The sequence below is a fragment of the Budorcas taxicolor genome, chromosome 15 (genome assembly GCF_023091745.1).
Source record: "Budorcas taxicolor isolate Tak-1 chromosome 15, Takin1.1, whole genome shotgun sequence".
In the NCBI taxonomy this organism is placed as follows: Eukaryota; Metazoa; Chordata; class Mammalia; order Artiodactyla; family Bovidae; genus Budorcas; species Budorcas taxicolor.
This window is the reverse complement of record NC_068924.1, coordinates 50,454,224-50,480,464: the sequence shown is the minus strand read 5'-3', so window position 1 is coordinate 50,480,464 and position 26,241 is coordinate 50,454,224. Positions and strand designations below refer to the sequence as shown.

The 26,241-nt window shown below is 54.3% G+C and overlaps 1 protein-coding gene across 2 annotated transcripts; it reads left to right on the top strand.

The window, feature by feature from the left end:
• The first annotated feature begins 1,369 nt into the window (after positions 1–1,369).
• Positions 1,370–24,897, top strand: STARD10 (StAR related lipid transfer domain containing 10). Of its 2 annotated transcripts, none has more exons than XM_052652269.1 (7): positions 1,370–1,476; positions 2,061–2,371; positions 20,756–20,903; positions 21,519–21,622; positions 22,272–22,389; positions 24,174–24,226; positions 24,474–24,897. In XM_052652269.1, exons 2-7 carry the CDS (start codon positions 2,165–2,167, stop codon positions 24,720–24,722), a joined length of 879 nt encoding a protein of 292 aa, XP_052508229.1. In that variant the 5' UTR covers positions 1,370–1,476; positions 2,061–2,164; the 3' UTR covers positions 24,723–24,897. The 2 variants fall into 2 exon arrangements, with proteins under 2 accessions (XP_052508229.1, XP_052508230.1); XM_052652270.1 differs by lacking the exon at positions 1,370–1,476 and adding an exon at positions 1,611–1,666.
• The last annotated feature ends 1,344 nt before the right edge of the window (positions 24,898–26,241 follow it).

Sequence of the window (26,241 nt, the reverse complement as noted above, 5' to 3'; positions counted from 1 at the left end):
CCCTCACGCACCCCACCCCCAGGCCACCCACTACCACACGCTTAAAGAATGTGGGTTAGAAGGGCCAAGGATGATTATCTGACTGTGCTGCTCACACTGGAGATCCAAGATCACATGGGGACCTGCAACTCATTTTACAAGACTTACTTTGCAGAATGCCCCTTGGGGTGACTTGCCATCACACTTGGCTCCTCACCCCCTCGACTTTTAAAATTGGGCCTGATTCACAAACGTCTCAGAGCCCTAAGCACTTGAGTAAGAAACACCTCTATTTGTGAATCCACCATGACAACTCCTCATCTTTCTCTAGCACCTTTAAGAAAAGCTATTCCATCCTGGAACTCAAGGATGGTGAGGCTAGGAGGTTTTACATTCTGATGCTCACATTCTACAGATAGGAAACTCAGGCCCAGAGAGCTGGGGCAGCCAGAGCCAAGGAAGGAACCCTGGGGTGGGAGGAGGCTGAGATCTGGGATCTTGGCAGGATGGCCATGTACTCACTGATGACACTGGGCAAGTGATGGGCCACTTGTGCCCTATTAGCTGCCCATCCAAGGGAGCTCACCATGAGCCCTCCCTAGTCACTAGGGTAGTGAATGCTCAGCCTTGAGCCTGTTGCCACACTCACAGTGGCCTGGCCTCAGAAAAATTGAGCTATTGGCCTCAGTTAACACAGAGCAGCTGGAGACAGAGCTAGCACTAGGACCCAGGGGGCAGGTAGCAGTCTCTGGCTGGAAGGGGTGGCTGGAGTGCTGGTGGACATATCTCCCCTGTGGCTGTGGAGCTCTGGCCAGCTCTGCCTGGGGAGGGCCAGGGAGCCCCAGAGCTCTGGAGCCAGATGCTCTGGAAAGCCTAGTCTAATCCATGGGAGGTGTGCGAATACGTACAGGGGTGCTCAGGAGGACTGGGGGTGGACAAGGACCAGAGTCCGGGACTGGAGGAGGATTCAAGCTCCCAGCTGGGAGTGCGATGGGAGTGGAGATTTTGTCCAAGTCTACCCATCTTGTGAACCTTGAGGCCAGTGGTTGGTAGGGGAGGCAAGCTGTGGGCTCTTGATTGTGGTGGGAGTGTGCCCATCTTTGGCTCTGAGGGGTGTGGTGTGGGGATGTCTCTGGGTGGTTCTAGGGACAGCTGCTTGTGTATCTTAAGTAGGCTGTTGCAGAGGTGTGTACCTGTGAGTGTGGGAAGGTGTTGGAGATAAAGGGTTCACAATTAACTTCCAGAATCCCTCTTCTAGCACCTCCTCGCTCTTCCTCTCAGAACCCTATCTATCTTGGACCCTCCTCAACCCCTGCCTGAGGACTGGTCCGGCCAGGTCCTCTTCGGGGGCAATGGGGGCGGGCGCTAGGACCCGGCTGGGCGGGGTGGGGCGGGGCTCCAAGCCCCGTCAGCTGTACCTCCGCAGCCTGGAAAATACCAAGCGCAGGCGAGCGGAGCCTCCGAAGCCCCCAGCCTAGCCCCTGGGGAGGGAGGAAGGTGGGGTGGGGGGCGGGTGGTGCGCGCGGGGCCGGGGGAAGCGGGGCGGGGCCGGGCGGCGGGACCCACTGCTCCTCCCCCCAGAACCCCCGCGCGGCCCGGGTCGCCCGGGCAGCGGCGGCGGCGGCCGCGGCGGCAGAGGCGCTCGCACCCCCGGCCCCGGCCGGCCCCGGGCGAGTAGCGGGCACAGGTGAGCCTGCCGGCCCCGCGGGCGCCCCACCCCGCCCCCACCACCGGCCCCGCGCGCTTCCCGCGCCGGCGCCGCTGGCGAGTTAGTTGAGCCAGTCCGGCCGGCGCTGCGCGGACCCCACCGGACCGTCCGTCGCCTCGGGTCCCGGCCTCCCCTGGATCCCGACGGGCTTCCCCCGCACCCCGATACGCAGCCCCCACTCCGGCTCCCACCCGCGGCGGTCTGAGGTCGCGCTTTTGCGGAGAGAGAGAGGGGCGTACTGCCCAGTGGCGGCGGTACGCTCTGGCCAGGGGGCCAGCCCCTGCCTCTCTCGAACTCGCTACCTGCCAGGACCCCGGACAGCCGCACGCGCGCCCGCAGCATTCTGACTCCTGTTTCCAAACCGGTCTTGCAGGTCCCTGGAAGGTGGCGTCAGCATCTGCAGCCGCGTCGACGTTGTCGGAGCCTCCGCGGAGGACCCAGGAGAGCCGGACCAGGACCAGGGCCCTGGGCCTCCCCATGGAGCAGTCAGCTGCCTCCCCAGAGCCCCCGGGGCCTCGGCCAGTCCTGGGCCGCGACAGCGTCCAGGTGCCCGACGACCAGGACTTCCGCAGCTTCCGGTCAGAGTGTGAGGCCGAGGCGGGCTGGAACCTGACCTACAGCAAAGCTGGTGTGTCTGTGTGGGTGCAGGCTGTGGAGATGGATCGTACCCTGCACAAGATCAAGGTAGGGTGGCCCCGCAGCAGGTGCAGCCGACACTGCGCCCTGACTCCCTCTGACTGGGAGTCTCCCTGTCCTCCAGCAGGGGTACAGACACCTGGCTGTGCACCTCAGAGTCTCCTGCGAGGACCCAGGAGGCACAGTTTGCTGGGAGACAGGGGGTGTGACTCACAGCCCCTGCCTGCTCAGGGAGGTGGACTGCTGCCAAGCCCACCTAGGAGAGTGGCCTTCCTCAAGGAGCCGTCTGCCCTTGAAGCCTTTATCAGGTCCTGACTTGAGTCATCTCAGGTGGGAGACTGAGCCTTTCAGTCCCGAATCCCTGATTCTCTCAGCCTGAGCTGGGTCTCATTCCGCACTCTCTGCACTTCTTCCTGCCGGATGCTCTGCTCTTCCCTCTTCCCTCCTGGCTGTCCCCTGAGTCTCTCCTGCAAGGACTCAGGATCCTGGGTGGCAGATCCTGAAAGCGGGGCTTAGATGTCCCTGCCTCACACAGGGCCAGGCTGGGCTGGCAGGCTGGGAAAGGAGGGACCAGGGTGTAGGCCAGCAGAGGCAGGGAATATGCAGGCATAGTTGGCCTCTCTCACAGCCATCCACTCCACTCCTCACAACCCCATGATTTTCTTCTGTTTGTCAAAAGAGGGCCGGCTTGGGGTTTGGGACCCTGTGAGTCCACCTCCCCTGGGGACTAGATGGGGAATAGGCTAGTAAGGACTCTGATGAGAGGCCTCAGTGACTGCCTCCAACACAACACATCTGGCATTGCTGTGAGTGCCACTTTTCAAGGCGGCGGATCTCCCTTCCACGGCTCCTGGCAGTAGACTGTGCCCTCCCTTCTCTCTTGCCTCAGCCTTCCCGCTCTCCTCAAACACGTGGAGAAGTGTTTTCCTGTGGTGGAAGCCGGCAGAGGTGGAAGCAGGGCAGTGGACTTGGAGAGCACGCCTGCCCTCCCCCACTCCAGCCCGTCCTGCCTGGGACCTGCCCTTGGATTCGGATTTAGCTCTGGCATCAGGGCCTCATAATAGGGCCAGAGATGTCTGACCTTCCCTGCTGACCCTGTGCCTTTCTGTCTCACTTTGTCTTAGTCATTTAGAGCTTCGTCTATCTGTCCTCACGTAGGCACTTGGCTCACCCGTTCTGCCTTCCCTGCTCCCTTCTTGACTCTCTGTCTGCACCCTGGCTATCTGACTGTCTTTTTCTTTCCCAGTTCCCATGTCTGTCTCCTTTTTTCCCTTTCTGGGACTCTCTACCCGGGCCTGAGGACTCTGGGCCGGGGGCTTCCCCAGAGCTGGACCTGTGTCTAAGCCTGAGGAGTGGGGAAGGGCAGGGCCACTGGCATGTTCCAGCTTAGTGCTCTCCAGGGACAGGGACACGTCCTATCCTTTGCATCCTCAGCCTCCAACACAGGCCCAGCAGGGATGTTGGTTGAATGAAGGATGGAAGGAACGAACGAATGAAGGAACACATTGAATATAAAGTGAGCAAAGTTGTTGTGAGAAAAAGGTTGTTTTCCTGCCTGTAACCTGGGAAAGGCTCAGGCTGGCCTGTGCCAAGGGGTAGGGAAGCATAATCTCCCCATCAAGCTGGCTCTCCAGAAGGAAGGGTAGGGGAAAGTCTGAACTGAGCCGGGGACTCCCACCCTCTGTGTCAACAGAGTGGAGCTGCCTCCTCCATCTGGCTTGGTTAATGAATAAACCCAGCCCAGTCCAGGACTGGAATTGGTGAGTCTGGGAGCCAGACCTCCACAATAGACCCCTTGTGGCCATATCAGATTTGTCAGGTGTTCTTCCTTGAGAGTAGAGGGGACTGGGAAAACTGGGGTATTGTGGGCTTGTAGTTAGGGCGTACACCTGGCCTTCCTTCCCTCTCAGACTGAGCAGAGGTTGGAGGTGCCTTTGCAATCCCCTTTCCAAATTCACTCCTTACTGGAGTGCAAGTCCAGAGAGGAGCAGGGGCTAGCCCAGGCTCACACAGCCAAGCCCCAGCCAAGCCAGGCTTGGAACCCAGATCTCTAGCCTTCTAGCCTAGTGGTCTCTTTTGTGCTCCCCACAGTGAAGGGGGCTGGGGCCATGAGGTGAGCAGAGCTGGGGCCTAAGGAGGGTGCTGAGCCTTGGCTCAGGGAAGGGAGGTGATCTCGAGATCTCAGATCCCCTCAGCATAGCCACGTGGAGCTCTGGGGGACAGGCAGAGGTCTCTGAGCTCCCCAGTCCCTAAGACTCCAGGAATCCCGTTTCCGATAAGAACCCCTGCTCTGAGTCGAGCATTTGTCTCCATTGCCTGATTGACCTTCAGACCAGTCCGGGGCAGTAGTAGGCTTATCTCCAAGCTACAAAGAAACTGAGGCTGAGAGAGGTGAGGTCACTTGCCTGAGGTCACACAGTAGCTGAGGCAGGAGTGGAACCCAGGTCAGCCTGGCTCCAGAGCCCCTGCCTCTCTCCACTTGGGCTCACATCTTGTCAACATTTTGGCATTTGACCCCATCAGTAACTCTGAAGGACACGGTGTTCTCGTCATCCCATTCCTGTTGATAAATGAAAAAGCTGAGTCCCAGAAAGGGGAATGGCTTGCCAAGGTCACACAGCAGGTCTGAAGCCAGAGTTCCCAGCGTCACTCCAGGAGACTGGGACTCAACCACAGGTATTTGTTGAGCTCCCTGCTCCCCACAGCCGGTTCTTGGTCTGCCCCCTGAGCTGGGAAAGCCAGCTGCCCGTTGGACATGCCCTGTGCACGTGAATCTAGGGTGGGGGAGGAGCCACCTAGCTGCCTACCTGATTGATTTCCTCTACCTCACCCCCCTTCCCCCAGACTTATCTTCTCCCTACCCCTGTGTCCAGAGGTTCCTGGAAGTCACTGTGGCTCTGGCCCAGCATTTGGAGCCAGAAGAAAGGGACAGAGCTGCTGGAGGCCACCTCTGCCCTTTCCCTCCCTGTGGTCTGGCCTGGTCCCAGGCTTGCATAGTGCTCTGAGCACCAAAGAGGAGGCAGATACTGCCTCCTGTGAGGTCAGGCCTTGTCCCAAAGGCTGATGCTGAACATGGATCCTGGGCCCAAGGGCAGAGGGCTGCTGGGCACCTGAATGCAGGTCTGTCAGTGCCCAGGCCAGGCTTCCTCAGAGCTGCTGTAGAAGAGAGAATTGGGAAACCAGGGGGCTGTCATTTATTCAAGCAAGGCCAGCTGGAGAAGAGGCTGAGGTCCAGTCCTGGTTATAGTGTTCTTTTGCTCTGTGTGTGACTGTGGGCACATCCCTGCCCTCTCTGGGCTGTTTCTCCATCTGTGCCATGGGGCTCTTCTGGCTCCAAGAGCCTCTAGACTCTTACCTGTGCTGGGTCCCATGGAGAGGGATGAGGCACAGGGGACAGAAAGCCGGAGATGGCATGGCATGGCCGGCCCAGTCCTGCCCTGATGCTCACGTGCTCAGGTTCTCTGATCCTGCTGTGCACCTAGCTACCTGAGAGGCAGAGGGTGGCCAGACCTCCAGAGGGTGGAGAGAGACTGACAATTCCAGATGGCTCCCTGCCCACTGCTTGAGGCAGATATTCACAGGCAAATGACTGAGGCAGGAGGGGTTCCCAATGAGTAGGGGCCTTGAGGGCCTTGGCTGGAGCAGGGGTGTGAGGTCTCCTGGGGGAGCATGGCTGAGAACCTGAGGTTCCTCTTGCCACAGGAAGCTGAGCAGTGGGGACCTATCTCTTCTGACTTCCTGTCCTACAACTGCTCCTCTTCCCCTTTGGAGAAAGCTTGGTGACCCCTCTCTGACCTGTCTCACTGTCCACCTGCTTCCATACCACAGCCTCCTGGGTACCAAGCTCTCAGGCTAGTTCTCAGGCCTGTCCTCTCTCAGCACCTCATTTTCTTCCCCTGTGAAATTTGGGATCATCTCAGGGATCTCCAAGGACCCTTCTTACTCTTAATGGTCTATGGGACTCAAAAGGGTCCTGGGGATGGTGGAGACAGTCACAGGGCCAGGCGTTTTCTTCAGGTCTTTCCACTGAATCTTCACAAGTGTCCTACAAACTCCATTGAACAGATGTGGAAGCTGAGGTTCAGGGCAGGAATTCACTTGTGCAGTCAAACAGCTTGAAGGCAGCTGAGGCAGGATCGGAACCCAGGTCCTTGAGACTCCAAGGCCAGGATAGCTTCAGTGTCTCGGGCCTGCTTATTAGCACCACTGGCCCCTTCGACCTCCTGGACCCTGTCGCTCAGAACCCACCCCTCTCTCCTGCCTTAGGTCACCCTGTGCTGTCATTGCGAGAGGGCACCTTGGAGGGGTCCCAGCCAAGCAAGAGCCCAGTCCTTACTGTGTGACCTTGGGGTTCACGTTACCTTTCTGGGTCAGTCTTCTTATCTGTGGTGGCAGAGGCAGGTTTTAGGGGTTTGGATTCGGTGAGCTCAGGTTTAGGCTGGGCTTCTGCCCCCTCAGGGGCTCAGTTTCCATATTTCTCTAGAAAGATGCTGGGCAGGTGGTTTGTAGAGCCTGGCCTTAGGGCATGGTAAGGGTGTCTGCAGTACTGGACACAGGGTAAGGATGGAGAGCTAAAGCCTTGCTGGTCTGTGCTGTCTGAGAGGTCCCTAGATGGGGCTCCTGAGTCCAGGCTGGGGTCCTGATAACCCCTGGCCTGGATTCCTGGATGGTTCTAGCTCTGACTTGGAGTAGGGGCAGCTGGAGGAAGTTGTCCAGACCTGTCCTTAAGAAACAGGGCTCCCAGAGAGCTGCCCCCCAAAGTCGGGGTCTGGATCTTCAGGTGGAAGAAATCAGAGACAGGAAAGGTCAGAGCTGGCTGGAGGCTTCAGGGAGGTATTCCTGGAGGTCCTTCCTACAGGGGGAGAGAACAGGTTTCAGGGTCCTGGCCATGTGGCCTTGGGCAGATTGCTGCCCCTGCCCCAGCTTTAGCTTCCTCTTCTGTCACATGCGAGCAGCTGTGCTGGCCTGCCTGTCTTTGGGCACTTCATTCAGGTTGGAGACAAAGAGGGAAATCAGGATGCTGGAACAGACACTTGTCACAGGAGCTGCAGAGACCTGGAGGGGGCCTCTCAGCCATCCCTGGAGACCAGGGAGGGCTTCTCAGAGGAGGAATGCTCAGGTGATCGGTTTGGAATTGGGTTGAGAATGAGGAGTACAGGTTTGACAGCACTGGGAACATTTCATACAGAGGAAGAGGTATGTAAAGGCCCCCGAGGAAGGAAACAGGCAGTGTTGGGAGGACTGCAGGTGGTATATTGTGGGTTTGGAACTCAGGGGGCTGGAGGTGATTAGACAACTAGATCAAGGCTCTTGAATTTGGGTCCCAGAGGTTCTAGGCTACTGGGGAGGGTTTTAGACAAGGTGGGTGGTAGGAGGAAGATGCTGCTCTATTTGTCTGCACAGACTTGCCAAGGCCTGCAGTAAAGTAGGGCCTGTGGGGAGTGGAGCACGGGATTGCCTCCAGAAAGATTTTGGAGGGATAAGGGACAACATAGTGGTTATAGCATAACTCTTGAGCAGGCTGGGATGTGAGATAGGATAAGATGTGCAGCCCCTGGGGGCAAGAAGCTGGTTGGGGGGGTGCCTTCAGTCAGTCCACGCTGGGCGCAGAAGAGCCCTCAGGCCCGCAGGCTGGCTCTGTGCCTCCACGACCAGCTCCCCAGGCTCTGGCTTTTAAACTTTAACGAGCCCAGCTCAGTTTCCAGCCGAGAGTCTTTAAAGTTTCAGGAGATGAGAGAAAGGAGGCAGTCCTGGAGACAGATGGGTTTCCTTTCTTCCCCTGCTTCTCTGTGCCTGGTAGAGCCGCCTGGAGCCAGAGCTGTGGGCTCCAGGACCCTGGAGGCCTGGCACTCTTTAGGGATCTTGGACCTAAGCTGGACCTCTCCAGTCTGTTAATGAGGGGCCAGCAACCACCAATGGAGTTAGAAACTCTATTTCTGCCCTGCTCTCTTACCTTTACCCCTTACCTGGGCAGGTAAGCATCACCCCCACCTGCCCCCTCAACAGGGGAGAGGAAAGGTGCTCAGACCAGGCACTGGGCTTGAGGTGCCTGGGCCTCCTGTGCTTCACTTTGTCTCCTCAAGCATATTTGGTCTGGCCTCAGTGCTCCAGGGCCCCTGGAGCTGCAGAAACACAGGCCGTGGAGGAAAGTATCAGGCCCAGAACTTAGTGGTGGGTCCCACACCAAATACAGAACCCTCTCACTTGTCATTAAAGAGAGGCTGGACAGGTGGCACTGGGCAACTGGAGCTGTTCTCCCGGGCTTTAGTATAACAGCTGCCTCCCTATCTCTCAGCCTGGCTCCCCGAAGGCAGCTACTTGTTGCTTCTGACCTGTGTCTACAATCCTTCTGTCTTGGGGCAGTTGAACAATGCCTGCAAGTTTTCCTCCTCCATGGGAAGTAGGGGTGAATCCCACCTTTGGTCTCCTCTGCATCGCCTGGGCCATTTAATCTCATCCTTTGAGTTTCCTGTCATCTAACCCTGGCTTTCTGAGAATCCCCTCCAGCCTCTCCTTGATGCCCCCTTCCTAGTTTTGGACCCTTCTAGATTGCCTCGGGCCTGGTACTGGACCAGAAAAGTGTTAAGTCTGAAGGCAGAGGCCTGACAACCAGAGCGGATGGAGTTCCCTTATGTGTCTCCAATCTTCATTCATTCAACATACTATATGGTGAACATACTATACACCAAGTATATCCAGGAATTTAGTGGCAAACCAAACAGATCAGACCCTGTTGTCATGAGTTTACATCCTGAGGGGGAGACAAGCATAAGATACCAGATGGTGTTTGTGTGTTATGAAGACAGGATGATGTGATGGGAGTTGTCTGGCCTTCTATATTTGGGCCTTGTGTGTGTGGAGCTGGCCTGTGGGTGCCTGTGTGTATGATCTGGTCCTTGGTTAGGGTAGACTGTGAGCCCCTCAGGGCAGGGCACCTGACAAGGGTCATTAAATCCATATTGAATGTGTGTGTGTGTGTCTGTACATGCACCTGAGGTTGTGTGTGTCTGTGCCTCTGAGTGTGAGACTGCTTGTGTTTCTGTGTCTGGCATTACTCTGTGTGTGTGAGTCACACCCCCTCACTGCAGCAGAGTTGTCTCTGATCCAATTATGTCTCCTCAGCTGTCTCCCAGCGGCTTCCACCCCCCAGCTCAGCCTTGGCTCTGCCTCGGTCTTCCCCTCCCTGCTTCCCTGCAGCCTCCTGTCTTTGCCTCTGGGCCTGGCTCTGGGTCTCAGTCTCCCCTTAGGGTGACTCTGTCCCTGTCTGTGATGGTTACTACCTCTGCCTGTATGTCTCTACTTGTCCCTTTTCTCCCCCGCCCCCTTTTTTTCCCCTGTCTCAATCATTTATTCGTTCAGCAAACCTCTTCTCATGCCTCCCACCCACTCTACCAGCCTCTGTGCTGGTGCTTGCGGCCTGGGGATGGATCACACCTGAGTCCTGCTCTGAAGTCCTAGTGGGGAGACTGATGGAGATGGTGACAGCCTTCCATGACTCCTCAGGCCAAGGGAGACGTGGGTGACAGCATGGTGGGGTGCAGTAGTATCTGGGTAAGACCTGGGGGGCCCAACAGGAGTTAGGTGGCAGGCTGAGAAGGTCTTGGTGGGTGTGGACTAAGGGTGAGGAAGGAGAAGAGGATGAGCCAGAGTGGGGAGGACGTTTTAGGGTTTGATCTTGAAGTCGGGGAGAAGCAGCAGAGGCTTTCAGGCTGGGCAGTGCCATCATCACTGGGTTTTGTTTTTTATTTTAATTGGCTGCGCCACATGGCTCATGGAATCTTAGTTCCCTGACCAGGGATCGAGCCTAGGGCCTTAGCAGTGAAAGCACAGAGTCCTAACCCATTGGACCACCAGGGAATTCCCATCACTGGGTTTTAGAAAGCTCCTGGCCGCAGGTGACAGCTTGACCTGGAAGTCAGGAAACCAGAGTTGAAGGTGGGGCTGCAGTGGTCCAAGCAAGGACGGTCAGGCCTGCCTGAATCTGGCAAAGGGAGGTTGCTGGGAAGGTCATGGCCAAGCTGAATCCCAGGTTCCAGGCACAGGAAGGGAGCAGAGGCGGGTGGGCATTGGGGTTGGGTAATACAGCAATAGTGGACATGGTCAGGATGAGCTTTGTGGGCTGTGCAGGGGGTGGTGCCCAGGGAGCTGCTGAAGATGCAGTCCAGAGCTTACTAGAGAGCTTTGGGAGCCTGAGGCCACTTGCAGCCCCTGAAGTCCTGGGAAGTGTTTATCCAATTTGTCTCTGTCTACTTGTCTGTGTGTCAGCCCTGGCCCCTGTCTTGTCTCACTGATCTCCCCGACTGTCTCTCTTTTCTTACAGGCCCACCCACTCTGTTCTTTCCCAGGTCTCCCTCCTCTGGCGGGCTCCCCCACCTCCCCCAGGGCTGGAACAAAGTGGTGGGAGCTCCAGAGCAGGAGGTCAACTTCTCAGAGGTCAGAGCAGGGTGTGCCTCAGACACCGAGGTCAGATGCTGAGGCCTGGGGGGCGGGGGCGGAGGTCCAGGGAGGCTGCTGGAGACTAGGGGAGGGCAGGGGGGTGGAGGCAGAGTGGGGCTGAGTCACTCAGCCCTGGTAGAGAGCAGCAGAGGGGCCTAGCTTGGCCTGCCTGAGCAGCCTCTGGGAGCTGTGTTTCAGGTAGACATGCAGTACCACCTCCCACCAGTCTCAGGAGGGCCACACTTTTGTAGAGAAGATGGGTTGAGGTTGTCTGGTGCCAGATGCTCTTCCCTTCAGAAGAGGCTTGTCTAGTCATTTTGCAGATGAGAATTCTGAGCCAGGGGAAGGAGAGCCTGTGAGGGGCCCACACCAAACCTGCTGCGTGCTTCAGCTCCCCTCACTCTAGGCAGAGCTGCCTCCATAGCCCAGTCCCTGGTGGGGACTCCCCAGGGACAGGCCTTATCTAGCCAAGTGCTGGCCCCCCTGGGATTCCTTGAGTCCTTGACAGCAGAGCCTAAATCTTAAAGAACAACTTTAGCAGTCGACTTTGGGTCACACTGGGTTCCTGAATAGTTCTTCACGTTTCTTAGCCACTATTTACAAATGGGCCTAATCTTCCCTCCTCCTGGGTAGTTGCAAGGATGGAATTAGGAGAATTTGCAAGGCCCCAGCACAGCACCTGGCACAGAGCTGGCACGCTGTTAACGTTTGCTGAATGGATGAATGAATGAACAGTCTGAGGTACCCAAGGGACAGCTCCATTTCCTCCCGCTTCCATCCTTCACTCGGGTTACCTTGTGGAACCGCATGAGCTCTGTCCTACCCCCAGCCAGTCCAGGCCCTTTCCAGTCCAGCACCTCTGCCAGGAGCCTCTTCCCTGTCCTTATGTAAAGCAGATGTGGGTGCCATCTGCTTTACATTCTGCAAGATCCTGCTTCAGGGTGCCCCTCCCTGTACCTGTGTCCCCCTACTTTTCTCTGTCCCTGCCCTGAGCCCCCAGGTTTCATGCCTGTATCCTGGCTGAGAATGGAAGGACTCTGAGTCCCCTCTGGCTCCACTCTCAGCATGGCTGTAGTACACACAGCATTTCCAAGGCAGCTCAGCATCAGCCTGGCAGCCTGAAGCCCATCTCAGCTGAGTCCAGGCTCCCAGGTCTAGGGAACAAGGCCCTTGGGATTCTGGACAACACTGTTAACCTAGAGAAAAAATATATAGTTTCTTTATCTTGTATAAACTCTATTGTACCGACAATAACAAGAACCCCAAAATGAGGCACAGCCAGCCTCAATTCCCGAGCAAAACTTTTCCCTGTTTCCTTCCAGCTCTCATTCGAGGGTGTAGATAATTTATATACAATCAAGCCTGTGGCACAGATACAAGTTTGTGTCCTCTTTTGTTCATTTAACATTGCATCTGTGGAAATTTCTTGCATTGCTACAGAATTATTAATTCAGGAACATTTCCGGCAGCTGCTGCCTGCTAGGCCTTTTCTGGGTTCAGAGGGGCCCCTGCCCCTGTCCAGAGGGACCCCACTGTCCTTCCTCAGCAGCAGCGTGAGAATCTTCAAGGTAATGAACCATTCTTAACTCAACCAGGCCCTGCTGTTGGTGGTGTTCCAGGTTGTCCTCCAATATATTCTGCTAATTACAAATGCAATATTATTGTCATGAATATTGTAACAGAACTTTTTTTCTTATTTCGTATTACCACCCCCCAACCCCTCAAGTAAAATTTTCAGTTCCTGGAGGTCCAGAAACTGAGTTAAAAGATACATTTTTATGATTTTAAAAATATTTGCCAAATTGCTTTTCAGAATAGTGGAACCAGCTTTTGCTGTCACTAACTGGGTAACAGTTTTACCATATCCTCATGAGCAGTTGGGTATTTTGTATATTTTTGCTAATTTACTGAATGTAAATTGATGTTTCAATACAGATTTAATTTACCTTTTTTAAAAATCAGAGTTATTAAAGGTCTTACAGAAAATCCCAGAATATCCTTTAACTAGTCTCTGCCCCCTCTCCCCACTTACACTCCATTTTATAAGAGGATGAGGGTAGAAACAGAAATCAGCCTCACGTGCCACAGAGAGTTTGATGAGCGTCCAGGAGGTTTTCACAACGACCCTTCCTTCTTTCTCCACAGAGCACTGAGGGCCACCAGTCATGGCCCAGAGCTCTAAAAGTCGAGAAGCTCACATGGGCTTGGCATCTTTGGTGGCTCACCTGTCCCTCTTTCCATTCAGGCAACGTTTCTTTACTAAACTACGCCAAGCACTGGGGATGCCAAGACGAACAAGGGGCCAAGATGAATTGATGCATCACAGCGTTGCTGATGAAGGGAGCCAGTGGGGCAGAGGAGCAGGCCCCAAGACCAACCTGCAGAGTGTAGGGACAGGGTAGGCTGCCTGGGCAGGGCACAGCCAGGCTCAAGTGGGAGGACAAAACAGCGAAGAACCAGCGAGTGGCGGTCTTGGGAAAGCGGGCCTCAGCAGACCTCTCTCTCCTGCACACCTCCACCTCTGCTTCCCTGTCCCTTGTGTCAGTCCCCTGGAGCTGCTCTTGAGATTTGGGGCGGCCATGAGAAGGCCTCGCGGTCTCCATTCTGGGGCCCCAGGAACCCAGAGGCAAGGGCAGGTGCTCCAGCAGCTGGGCTTCATGTTGGCCCTGTGGGGCCTCTGGGAGGGGCAGTGGAGGGCCCCGAAGCCAGCGAGCAGGCAGTGAGTGGCCCCGGGGAGGAGGACTGGGAGCAGAAGCAGCCAAGCCAGAGGGGCTGCTAGCGCGGAGCCTCTTGTGCGCCGTGTGTCCTGGGCCAGTCTCTGCGTCCTTCAGCACCTGGACTGACACGGTGAGGGCAGTGCCTGGTGGTGGGCTGTGAGGGTGGAAACTGTGGGCTTGGGCAGGGTCCTCCCACCCCCTCCCTGTCCATCCAGCCTGTAGAGGGTTCTGGGGGTATTCTTGCTGTTTTCAGCTTTCTTCCTATTGCCTTATCCTGCCTTTTGGTGTTAGCAGGCAGGGCCTGCGAAGTCAGGGAAAACTGTGGGGGCCTAAGGCTGGAGGCAGGGCAGCTGCCACAGGGGGCTTGGTGTGTAAGTCTCCTTTAATCCTCACAGCTTTACTCTGAGGGGAGGATTATCCCTGTTTGACAGATGAAGATACTGGGACTCAGAACTGAAGTCCTTTGCCCAGGCCAAGGCCATACAGGCAGAAAGTGGCAGGGCAGAGGCCTGTCTGACCAGACAGCCTGGAATTGCTGTGAGTGTAAGCCTGGGAGGGAAATGCGATGCTCCAGGCTTCTCAGAGGAGACTTCCAAGTGCAGAGCTCCAGGGCTGGGCTTCAGAAAAAGCATGGCCCTGCCTTTCAGGCCAGTGAGAGCCAAGGATGGAGTCAGGAATTTGGTTCAGAGGAAGAATCGCTGAGCTTTGCCTCCTTGGTCAGCAAGTCCTTCTGAACACAGCGAGCACTTCATAATAACCACCAATTAACTAAGGCAGCCTCCAGGTGCCAACATGTTTGTTTTTGCTGGGTCAGTCCTGCCTCTTGAGGAGCGGAGCATAAACTCCTGATGCTTTCGGGTCAGGCTCCCCAGGCTCTGGTTTGCTCCACCACTGTTAGCTTTGTGGCTGTGGTCGGTCATTGTACCTTTCTTAGCCCCACTTTCTCCATCTGTAAAATGGGCTTGATGATAGCCATCAGAGTGTTGGGAGGTTAAGAGACAGTGTCTACACAGGATGCACCTTGGCACCCTTGACAGCTGGCAGAGGTGGTCTGACCTAAATTTCAGCCCCTGTGGGGTCCACGGTCTGGCGCTGCCGTCTCCTTTGTGGGATGATTTGGAGCACTCGATACTGGTTGTTGAGGTCTATTATTTGGGGCTGTGATTGATTTGATAGCTAGTGCTCCACCCTGGTCAGGAGTGCTGCTTCTGTGTTAAATATGGCTCTTTTGGGAGAGGATGATGTGCTTAATAGTTTTTCTTTAACAAAACTGCTAAAATACAACATGGTGGGAAGTCAGCACAGCCTGAGGGAGGTTTCGGAGCCCAAGTGGACCCCTTCCCCTTCTCCAGGCCTCAGCTTCCCTGGTGGTAACCTGAAGAGGAACAGTGGAAGAGGTTGTCTCTGGAGTCCCTAGGTCTCTGCGATAATCTGTATGCCCCATCTATTCCACAGGCAAGCATATTGGAGACCCACTGTGTGAGGTCTCAGAGCCTGAGCCAGACTGGGATCCATCTGCCCACGTCTCAGTTTCCTTGTTACTGCCCTGGCCATTGACCCTCAAGGTCACACCACAGCCCTGTGGACATGACCTGACTTCTTTTCTTCTGTCTTTGGTCTGCCATCTCCCTGGGTCCTGGGAGATACTGCAGCCCCTCCCCACGACACTTCCCTCCTCCACTGGACCATCTGCCAAAGCACAGGGCAAGGGGTGGGAGAGAGGAGGAGAGGAGAGTGAGACACCGGGATGGCCCTGGATCTTGCTCTGTACTGATTTATTTAAGCCTCCAGGCCTTTGCCACCCACCAGTCTGCCTGCTGGAAATGCCCTTTCTCCCCTTTCAGCAATTCAGCTCTGTTTAGGTCCCGTTGCCCTCTGATCCCACAGTTCCCATGCCCCCTGCCAAGTTCATTCTCCCTTGGGGTTTTATGTCCCCTTCTCTCCCACTTGCCACTTGATGGGCCCTTTTTGGGGCAGGGCCCAGGTGTGGTTTACTTATCCATCCCAGCTGCCCAGTTGCAGGCCTGGCATGCAGCAGAATACTGCAGAAGGTAGTGAATGGATGGATGGAAGGGCAAGGCCAGGTGAGGCAAGAGAGGCGCCTGGGGCCCAGAATATAAAGAGATACATGTACACGTCTGGGGTCCTGGCCTTATGGAAGGGTGCATGGCTGCTTGTGGAAGCCTGTTTAAGTAATAACAGTACTGGTTTGGGGCATACCTGCCACGTGCCAGGCATACTGCATACGTTGAAAGTGTCAGTTGCTCAGTTGTGTCCGACTCTCTGCAACCCCCCGTGGACTGTAGCCTGCTGGTCTCCTTTGTCCATGGAATTCTGTGGGAAAGAACAGTGGAGTGGGTTGCCATTTGCTTCTCCAGGGGATCTTCCCAACCCAGGGGTTGAACCCTGGTTCTGCATCGTAGATAGATTCTCTAGTGTTTGAGCTACCAGCGAGCTCATTTTTGTCTCATATATTATCTCATTTAATTTGATCACAACATCCCCATGAGGTAGGTATTTTTATTATCACCATTTTTCATACAAGGAAACAAAGACTCAAACTAACTAAATCTTGTGCCTAAGGAGAGGAGTAGAAATTGGAACCTGGGATTGCCAGACTCAAAGCGTGCAGGAGTCACCCTGATGGCCTTCCTTGCTTGTCCATTCCCTCTGACCATGGTTCTGTGGGGGTTCTGGGCAATCTCAATTTTCTACATCAAGGAGTCTGGTGGAGTGTAGCGGGTAACAGAGTCTAAAAATTTCTCTGGTGTCACCTGCTCCCTCTGGGCCTCAGTTTTCTCAACTGTAAAATGACTGCATGTGAGACTTCCTGCAGTAAACCAGGCCTTAAGAGCTTTGCAGCCAAGCATGGCTTGCTCCCTGGCTGAGCAGCTCTGGCACTGCCTCCAGTTCAGTTATGGTTTCCAGGAGAAGCTCCCAGGTGTCCAGCCAAAGTGACTGACTTGCCCAGGGCCCAATGGCTATGGATTCTAGTCACAGCCCTGCCCACCAGGTGCTCTCTGATGACTCACCTCTGCTCCCACCCATCCCTCCAGGAGCCTCTTAGAATTACTTTGCCCATGTGGCAGCTGCAGTTGGACACAGGAACGACGCTGGATGTAACTGACCTCTCTTGCCTCAGTCACGCAGCCTCCTGGGGGCTATGGAAAGAGGCAGGCCCAGAGCCAGGCTGGTCACCTGGACTGCCTCGGTCTCCTTACCTGCAGCGCCACCACCACAGCCTGGGTTCTCACCTTCTCAGCAGGCCCTGCAGCCGACCTTCCTCCCGAGGAACATACCATGAGCTTGGGAAACCTTTGAAGTTTCCTTCTTTATCTTAAAGATAAAATATCACACAGAGTTTATGCTCAGCTTGGTGCCTGTTCTGTCTTGTGACCCGCGTGCTCCTCCCGCTGCCTGCTGTCTGAGAGCGAGGCCCTAGGTCCTGAACGACAGCAGTATGCACCCAGCCGTGGGTGCAGCTGGCCCTGGGGGCACTGAGGCTGGCCTGAGGGAGGAGGACTTCCCGGGTGGACTCTAACCTACAAAGCATAATTCTGTTGTCACTCCCTCATCATACACTCGCGACCTGGGACAACACATTTGAGGACTTGCAAAGCCAAACCAGCTTCCAAACTTGGTTTAGAGAAGTTCTGGTTTCCTGAGAAGTCACACATGAGTGCTCCTTGAGGGTTAAGAGTATTGGAAGATCCGGTTTTTAAGTTTGGCTGCTTTCTTGCTCTATGATTTGGGCAGGTTACTTCCTCTCCTGAGCCTCGGCTTTCTGTTTTGCAGCACAGCGGAGAAGCTGGGGGTGAAGGGTGAATGTGTGTTGACCGTCCGGTGCAGCACCTGGACCTATGTGTCACCACACAGCGGACACTTGCATGGGTGCTCCTGAGGATGCAGATCCAGCCTCTGCCATCTTCTCCATCGCATCCCTCTCCTCGCTCTGTTTACTCTCTCATTTATTCACTCACTTGTGTCCCATTCATCTCTCTCAGTCTGATATAGTTCCTGAGTCTTTCCTTGACTTTCGTTTCCCTTAGAGGCCAGATATTTTGTAAAAGCCCCTCATTTAGGGTTTGTCCGGTCCTCCTCATGATTAGATTTAGATCATGCATCTTTCATTGCATTCTGTCAGGAAGCATCTGAGTCACAACTTGCCCTGTCACTAATGACGTTCCCTTTGATCACTTGATTAAGGTGGTATCTGCCAGGCAAAGTAAAGTTACTGATTTGATGGAAGGTACTTTGAAACTCTGTAAATACCCTATTCCTCATTAAACATTCAATGTATTTATTTATTCATACTTGTATATACTTTGGTTTCCTATTTTAATCAGTGGAATATAATCTGTTACTATCATTATTTACCTTAATACATGAGTTGGCCTAGCTTTCGCCCACGGTAGGAGACCAACTGTCTTAGTTTGCCTGGGACTGAGAGGTTTCCTGGGATAAGAACTTTCAGTGCTAAACTGGCAAACCCTGATGAGTTGGTTATGGAACCAGTGGGGAGCCCTCCACGCCTGCTCCTGTGTCTTGTAGGCAAGGTCCTTATCATTTTGTGAGTACACTGTCTTTACTCTCTGGCACATTAAGACATTCCAGGCTCCTCCTGTACGTACTCCGACCCAGTCCCAGGATCACACATTTCTCTAAGAAGACCTGGCAGCAGGACCTTTTGAGTATTAGGCTGCAGCACACCCTGGGCACTGGAACAGAGGGAGCTCACTCAGCTGGCCAACAGGCCACTCTGTCTTCTCTGCCACGGCCTCTTGCTGGACACCTACTTTCCACACTGAGCTTCTCTGGAAGCCTGATGCCCCATGTCTCACCCCACACAGCTGACCACCTCCTCTGTGTCCCCTTGGACGGTCTGGGCACCTCCCCATCTCCACACTAGTCTCCTCTTGCAACTGGAAGCCTCTGAAGGACAGGCCTCAGATTCATCTCTGACTCTTCTGTGCTCTGCACAGAGCTGAACCTGGTGAAATGACTCAATCTAGTCATACCTTCTTGCAGAGTAGAAAAGCAAACAGAGGGTGGGGAAGGAGTCTTTTCAGTCTGAAGCTGTTCTTCAATTTCAGTTTTGTTTTTTTAAATTATTTATTTATTTGGCTGTGCTGGGTCTTAGTTGTGGCATGCAGGCTCTTCCATCTTCATTTTGGCACATGGGATCTAGTTCCTTGACCAGGGATCAAACCGAGGCCCCTCTGCACTGGGAGCACAGATTCTTAACCACTGGACCACCAGGGAAGTCCCACACTTTGGTTTTCTTGACTAAAATGAGGCTAATACCTCAAAGTGATAGTGTATAGAAAGCACTTAGGATAGTACCTGGCAGGTGGTGAGCACACCTCTCAGGATCTCTGGGGAATCTTTTTATTTAATTTTTTTCATTATTGAAGAGGCAGTACTATATATTTTAGAAAATTAGAAATACAGACAGCAAAAAGAAAATAAAACTATCATATGCTTATCGTTTAGAGATTGCCGCTGTTAGTACCTTAGCTTCCCAGGCCTTTTCTGTGCATAGATTTCCCCCGCGGCCCCAAAGTGAGATTATATCATGCATCCATTCTGTAACTTGCTTTTTCTTCAGGCAGCAATATCCACAATTTTGTCTCAGTAAATTTTCAGCACATCTAATTAATACTCAGACCATGTTCACATTTCTCCAGCTGTCCCAAATGTGTCCTTTCTGCTGTTGTGTCCAAGCCAGTATGCAATCCAGGACTGCACTTTCTATCTGGTTATTTGTCCTATAAATCTCAGTCCCTTCTTTATGACATCAATGTGTAGAAAGACGACCAGCCACCCTGCAGAATGTCTCATCATCGGGCTTTGTCTTGTATTCTTGTGGTGACACTTAACTTGTTCCTCTGTCCATTGTATTTTTGTTAAGTGAGGCATATCCAGGGCTTGATGAGTTCACTGGTGCCTAGAATACTCAATGGGTAGTGTCCTTCCTTGTCCTTTCATCACCATTAGTGGGGCCAAGGCCTAACAAGATTAGGGGGAAGGCGATGTGACCCCTCCCTCATATGGTTGCATGTATTTACTTTTTAGTAGAGTGGTAGTTTAGTATGTCTAAACACCCAGTTCTGGGAAACCTTTTTAAGCTACACAATAGAACTTGTCCATTTGCCAAGGGGAACTTGATACTGGGGTTTGGGCTTTCGGGTGAAAAAAAAATCACAGAACAAGGATATGGACTGAGTTTCATCTTGCCGAGTGTAAATCTAATGAAACCTGGTTCTGTTTTTATTTGCTTTCCAGACGTGTGATCTAGGTGAAGTCCCAGCTCTCTTTTTTTCACTTTTTGGCCACATCCTGTGACACGTGGGATCTTAGTTCCCCACCAGGGATAGAACTCATGCCCCTTGCATTGGAAGGTGGAGTCTTAACCACTGGACAACCAGGGAAGTCCCAACCCCAGTTTTGCTGCTTATCAACTGGGTGACTGTGATTGGATTTCTTATCTGGCAGAGTTATTGTGTGGGTTAAATTTTTTTTAAAAAAGTTTCCTCTGCTCTTTTCTCCCTAGCTGGAAGGCTCTTTGAGAACAAGGCTAATAAGTAATAAGAATTCAAAGATGTTTGTTAGGGGAATTCCTTGGTGGTCCAGTGGTTAGGACTCTGAACATGAAGAGGGGGCATGGGTTTGATCTGTGGTGGGGGAACTAAGATCCCACATGCTGCATGGTGGGGTCAAAAACAAAACAAAAACAAAGATTTTGTTGGATGATGTAAAAAAAGGAAGGAGGGCAAATGGAATGGCCAGGTGATAAGTACCATGGGGGAAAGACATCCATTTAGGCATTCGTTTGTTCATTCATGCTTTCATTTCATTTAACATGTACTCATGCCGGGCTCTGTACTGAATCGACTGAGCCTCTGCACATGAAATTCAGGGACCTGGAGAGTACAGAGAGAGGAGGAGAGCACAGTGTATAGGAGTCCAGAAGGTTGGCTGGGTAATTCAGGAAGACTTCCTGGAGGAGGAGACCGGGACGAATGGGGAGGTTTGGTGGGGGCTGAGATGGGGGAGATAGTGTCTAGATGCAGAGGCTAACTTTGTCTGGCACATGTGGCTTCTGGGAGGGCTGGATGGGGCTCATGGCAAGAAGTGAGTCCATGTTGGCGTCAGAGGTCGCTGTTCCTCCCTGTCCTCCTCCTCCTCCTACCCCGGCCCCCTTTGCCTGCATGCCTTCCTATCCTGATTAGCGCTTTGAGCCCTGTGTGACCCTGACAACCCATGTGTCTGTCTGCAGTGTCGGATGGAGTGCCGTGATGTGCCAGCAGAGACACTCTACGATGTCCTACATGACATTGAATACCGAAAGAAGTGGGACAGCAACGTCATTGAAACTTTCGACATTGCTCGCTTGACAGTCAACGCTGATGTGGGCTATTATTCTTGTGAGCAGATGCAAGCACGCCAATCCCAGCCCCCTCCACCTCTACCCAGGCCTCTAGCCCAGCCTCTTCCTACCCGCTTCCCTCCTCACAGTCACTCCTGGGGCCAGGCTGCTCGGAGACCTGAGTGTAGCGATATAGGGCTGCCTTCCCTGAATCCTTGTCCACTCCCAGACACTTGAGCATATAGAAACGTGTACTCACAAACACACATGCACTCCCATGTTCATGCATGCACATTCCAGACAAACACACTTGCACAGTCATGTATAAAACCCACAGCCACACGCCACCTACTCACCCACCTACCCACACTTCATGGAGACACAGAAATACCACTGTTTTCTCCTACACTCACATTCACATACACAAACAGATCAGGCCAGCAAGGTAAGGGCTCTGTGAGGTGGTGAGGAGCAGGGGAAGCTGGATGCAGGAGGGGAGAGGGGCTGTTCTGTCTCCTTCCTAGCTCCAGAAATTAGGTCTGGTGGGTGGGGTCCCTGTTTAGATCAGGGGGAGCTGGCAGTTAACCAAGCATCCCTGTGTCTCTGGGCTTTGCCACCCCCTTTCAGGCAGGCAGGCCAGTGGTCTGGCTGAACTGTCCCTTGCCCTCCACAGGGAGGTGTCCAAAGCCCCTGAAGAATCGTGATGTCATCACCCTCCGTTCCTGGCTGCCCATGGGCACTGATTACATCATCATGAACTACTCAGTCAAACATCCTGTGAGTCAACCTGCCTTCCCTGCTGGGTGGGCAGGGGAAGGTACCAGGTAGGGCTAGGCCAGCAGGCCTAGCCCAGGGAGAGGTCCCTGGCTGCCACCAAGACTTCTCTGTGACTTCAGTCCAGACATGAAGCCTCCTGTCCCTGATTCCTACCTACACAGTGAGAATAATGGCTCCTGTCTCCCCGCTGGGGCTTTTAGACGGGTGTGGACCATCACTTTGGACAAGTGGGTGGGAGGGGCTGCCTGGGAAAAGAAGAACAGAAGTGAGATGTAGGGTCACCTGGCCCTCCCTGAGGCTGAGTGTCTTGATCTCCATGGCAGGCAGGACAGGCAAGTGCAGGTGGCCTGGGAAAGGATGAGAGAGAGAGTTTGTGTGTGTGTATGTGTGTGTGTGTATGCACACACCCATGTGTGTGCTTATAAACCCTCACCCCAGACTGGGGTTTTTCTGGAGGGGAACAGAGGACATTTAGAGTGGTAATGATGACCTCATCCGACTCCTCTTTTTCTTCTTACCCTAATATCAGGCCTGGCCTGGAGTGGATGCCAGGGCATGTGAACCAATTCTGTGTGTGTGTTTAGTACTCACAAAGACACCACTTTTGCCCACACCTTGAGTCTCACCTCCCTGTGCCTTCCATCCCCAGAAATACCCGCCTCGGAAAGACTTGGTCCGAGCTGTGTCCATCCAGACGGGCTACCTCATCCAGAGCACGGGGCCCAAGAGCTGCGTCATCACCTACCTGGCCCAGGTAGACCCCAAAGGTGAGGGCTTGGCCCTGGAATCCCATCATGGGATCCATCCTTCCCTATACCACGGCGATGGGACTTGATCTAGTTGATCTACTGGGATCCAGAAGGGCCTCTGTTAAGAGGGGTTTTGTATTTTGGGGCATCTGTACCCAAAACATTCTTTGAGCCAAAGTTTGAGACTTTTATAGTGTTTTGAAAAGCAAGGATCAAGGTGGTAGTCACTGCCCCAAGACAAGCTTACAGCTCTCTTTCTGGGCTCCTGCGCTCCCATGCTCTGACTTGCTCCCCTCTCACTGGCTGCTCCCCCTGTCTTGTTGGCTTCTATCCTGGAGGTCTGGGTTTCCCAGGCCCCAGTCCTTTTTCCCTTGGGAGGGCTCAGCCAGCCCCAGGCTTCTGTGGCTAGGTGACCACATGTCTTTCTGCTGAGATCCAGGTCCCTGTGGCCATTGGCCTCCTCGATGTGTCCCTCAGGATGTCTCTCTCCTAGGACCCGAGGCTCAATGTGTCCAATGCTGAACTGTCTCCCTCCCTGACTTGTCCCTTCTCCTGAGTCTCTTCCCTCTAGTCACTCGTACCCAAAACATGGTGGTTGTGGGCGGTCCCCTATTGCCAGCTCCCAAATCATTAATTAGTATTGATTCTACCTCCTAAATAGCTCCTGAATCTGTCATTTCTTTCCACACTCAGCCACCCTGTCTGTCCATACAGATTTTTTCCAAAGGACTTATTTTCTTGTGACTCTCTTCTGCTTAAAATCCTTCTGTGATTTTTCCATTGCCCTCACAGTGAAGTCTAAGCCCCCACTCCCAGGTTTCCCAGTCCCTTCTCACAGCATATACCTTCCTACTTGTCTAGGCAACCCTTTCCCTCAGCCTAAAACACCTCTCTGCCCTTACTCATCCCTCCAGGGCTGCTTCGCCTCCTCTATCCCTGATGCCCAGAGGAGCTGCTCGCTCCCTGCCCTGTGGGCCCAGCCCCCTCTAGCAGAGCACTTGGCACACTGTCAGGCTCCCCCAGACAGTGAGTTCCTCTCTGGGTCCCCAGGGCTGGTCCAGGGTGGGTGTCACTGAGTGACTGTGGAGTGAGTGAGGGAATGAATGAATGACTAGAGGAGGGGTAGGCTCTTGAGCATCTTTGCCTGGGTATCCCCCCAGCACCACTGAGGGTCCACTGGCCCAGGCCCAGAGCTCCCCAGCACTTCACTGAGTGAGTTTTTTGGGTGTCAGAGGCAGAGCAGACGCTTGGGGATGAGGCGGGTGGAGAATCAGTGCGCGGACTCCAGGTCAGGCCAGGCTGGAAGAGGTCATGCAGCAGCTAGGCTTCCTGCACCAGGGGCTTAGAAGGACAGGCAGAGCAGGCGGTGAGCACCAGGGCCATTCAAGATAGTGGGACTGGGTATGAGAAAAGGGAGGTAAGTGTGAGTTGAGGGGAGGCAGCAGGCAGAAGCTTGACTGGCCAGGATTTTAACTCATGTGTGGCCTGTGATCACCTTGGACCCTGTGGTTTTCTTTCATGCAGCCCTTGGACTCGGCAGAGGGCAGAGGCCGTCGGGTGGTAGAGGTAGAGGGTGTAACAGAGTTGAGCCTGAGGACCTTGGTCTGAGGTGGAAAGAGGGAGTGAAGTCGATGAAGTCTCACAGGACTTGCCTCACTCTGCCCCCTCCTTGTGGAGAAGAGTGTGTTCTCCCTGGAAACCCCGGGTTGGAGTAAGGGAGCTGGTGTGTGTGTTTGTGGGGGGCTGGATCCCTACGGCTGCTGCTTCCTTTTTCTTCTCACTACCATTTCCTGCCCTCATAGGCTCCTTACCCAAATGGGTGGTGAATAAATCTTCTCAGTTCCTGGCTCCCAAGGTGAGTGACCTTGGGACTTGGCGGGTGTGGAGGTTCCGGGGAGAGCGTTCTGGGATGCAGGGATGGAGTCCGGGAAAGGGAGCCAGGGGGCGGGGCTAGGGCTGAGGAGCGGGGTTACGAAACCCCAGCTGGAGTCAGGATCCTGGGAACAGTGGTCTGAGCCGCTGGAGGGCGTGGGAGCGGGCGCGGTGAAGGCCTAGTCCCGCTCCCAGCTCACCCCTTATCCGGCGGTACAACCGGTCCGCAGGCCATGAAGAAGATGTACAAGGCGTGCGTCAAATACCCTGAGTGGAAGCAGAAGCATCAACCACACTTCAAACCGTGGCTACACCCGGAACAGAGCTCGTTGCCGAGCCTGGCGCTGTCGGAGCTGTCAGTGCAACATGCGGACTCGCTGGAGAACATCGACGAGAGCGCGGTGGCAGAGAGCCGGGAGGATCGCACAGGCAGCGCAGGCGGCGGCGAGGGCAGCGATGACGACACCTCGCTCACCTGAGCGCGGCACCACGGCAGGGACGGCGATACTACGGGGCGGAGCCCAGAGGCGGCGGATCCTCCCCCGCTTTCTCCCCTCCCCCACCTCCTGCGCCTCCTGGGGACGCTGGGCTCCGGCCCAGGCTGGCGCTGCGGCCTGGCTGGACACAGCCCCAATAAATGATCCCACAGCCTCATCTGGCTCATCACTGTGCCTCCTTGCTCGGGGGCACGGGCACCGCCCTCGGTCCCTTTGTTCTACACTTCATTTTGTTAATTTTATTACCCATCACGGGCTTTTGCTCCTTTAGACATCCCCTCATTTCCCCATGTGAAGCGGGGGTGGTTGTCAACCCTCCTGTCCGTGGTGTGTTCATTCATTAGTTTACTCTTCAGTCATCCACCTGTCCTTGTTGTGTGTGCATCCTGCCATTCACTCAGGCTCTTAGGCTAACTTTCACTGCTCTAAGAGAAGAAACAGGTCTGGTCAGGGTCAGAGAATGGGCTTCTATTGTAGGACATGCAGCCCAAGACTCCCTGGGTCCAACCTATGGACTGGGGGTCTGACATGTGCCCGTTGTGACAGAAGGAGGGGCAGAGGTCCTTGGCACTCAGACCACAGGGCTGTAGGCCCAGAGCTTAGGTTGGGGCAGCATTCTCTGCAGGAAGTTTGGGGGTTGAGGGGAATGTTGTCAGACTCCAGTGTAGTGAAGGGACCAGGCCCTGTAAACTGAGTCCTTTCTACCTCAGGCCTGTGCTAACAGAGAAGGTGAGGCCTCCAACCCCTTGCCAAGACGCCAGTCCCCTGGTCCTGTGTTCCCCACAGCAGCTTTGAAGTCTAGAGGGGTGCGTGGCCTCTCCTGCTCTCTGTAGCCCACAGGTGCCCTCTGCTGCCTGAGGGTCACCTCTGCTCTCAGGTCGGGAGGAGGGCGCTGTGCCCCACCCCTCTCCAGTGTTTCTGTACCCCATATGAACTGGGGGCCAGAAGTTCTCCCCAAGGTCTAGCCCTCCACGCTCCCGGGAAACGACCTACCTTTGCCTTGTCAGGAAAACACTTGGAGTCCACTTTTTCCAGGAAGGGCAGGGTGAATATCCAGTAGGGGTAGGCAGGAGATTCTGTAACTCACTAAGGCTTGGCTGGTTTACCCAATACTGGCTTTGTAACTTTGGGCAAGCCCTGGAGCTTCTTTGGAGCCTCATTTCCTAATCTATAAGCTGGAGTAATAGTTTTTACCTTCAGGCACATTGAGATAGAAGAAATCAGTTGCCCAGCCCTGGGCTTGGCATGTAGTAGGTGCTCAAATTAATGACACCCAATCTCAGCCCTGGACACAGGACCTGGGAATGCCTGTCAAACCCCAGACCCTCATCTGTTGTGTATGCTGGTAGGATGAGTGGAAATCTCCCATTCTCTAGGCCAGGGAAGCTGCCTGGCCGCCGGGATCTCAGACTGCAGCCTTTAACTAAGGGATCCTTGGACACTCTGACTTGCATCTTCCCCACCACCCTGCTCCTGAGATGTGGGCCCAGGGACAGAAGTA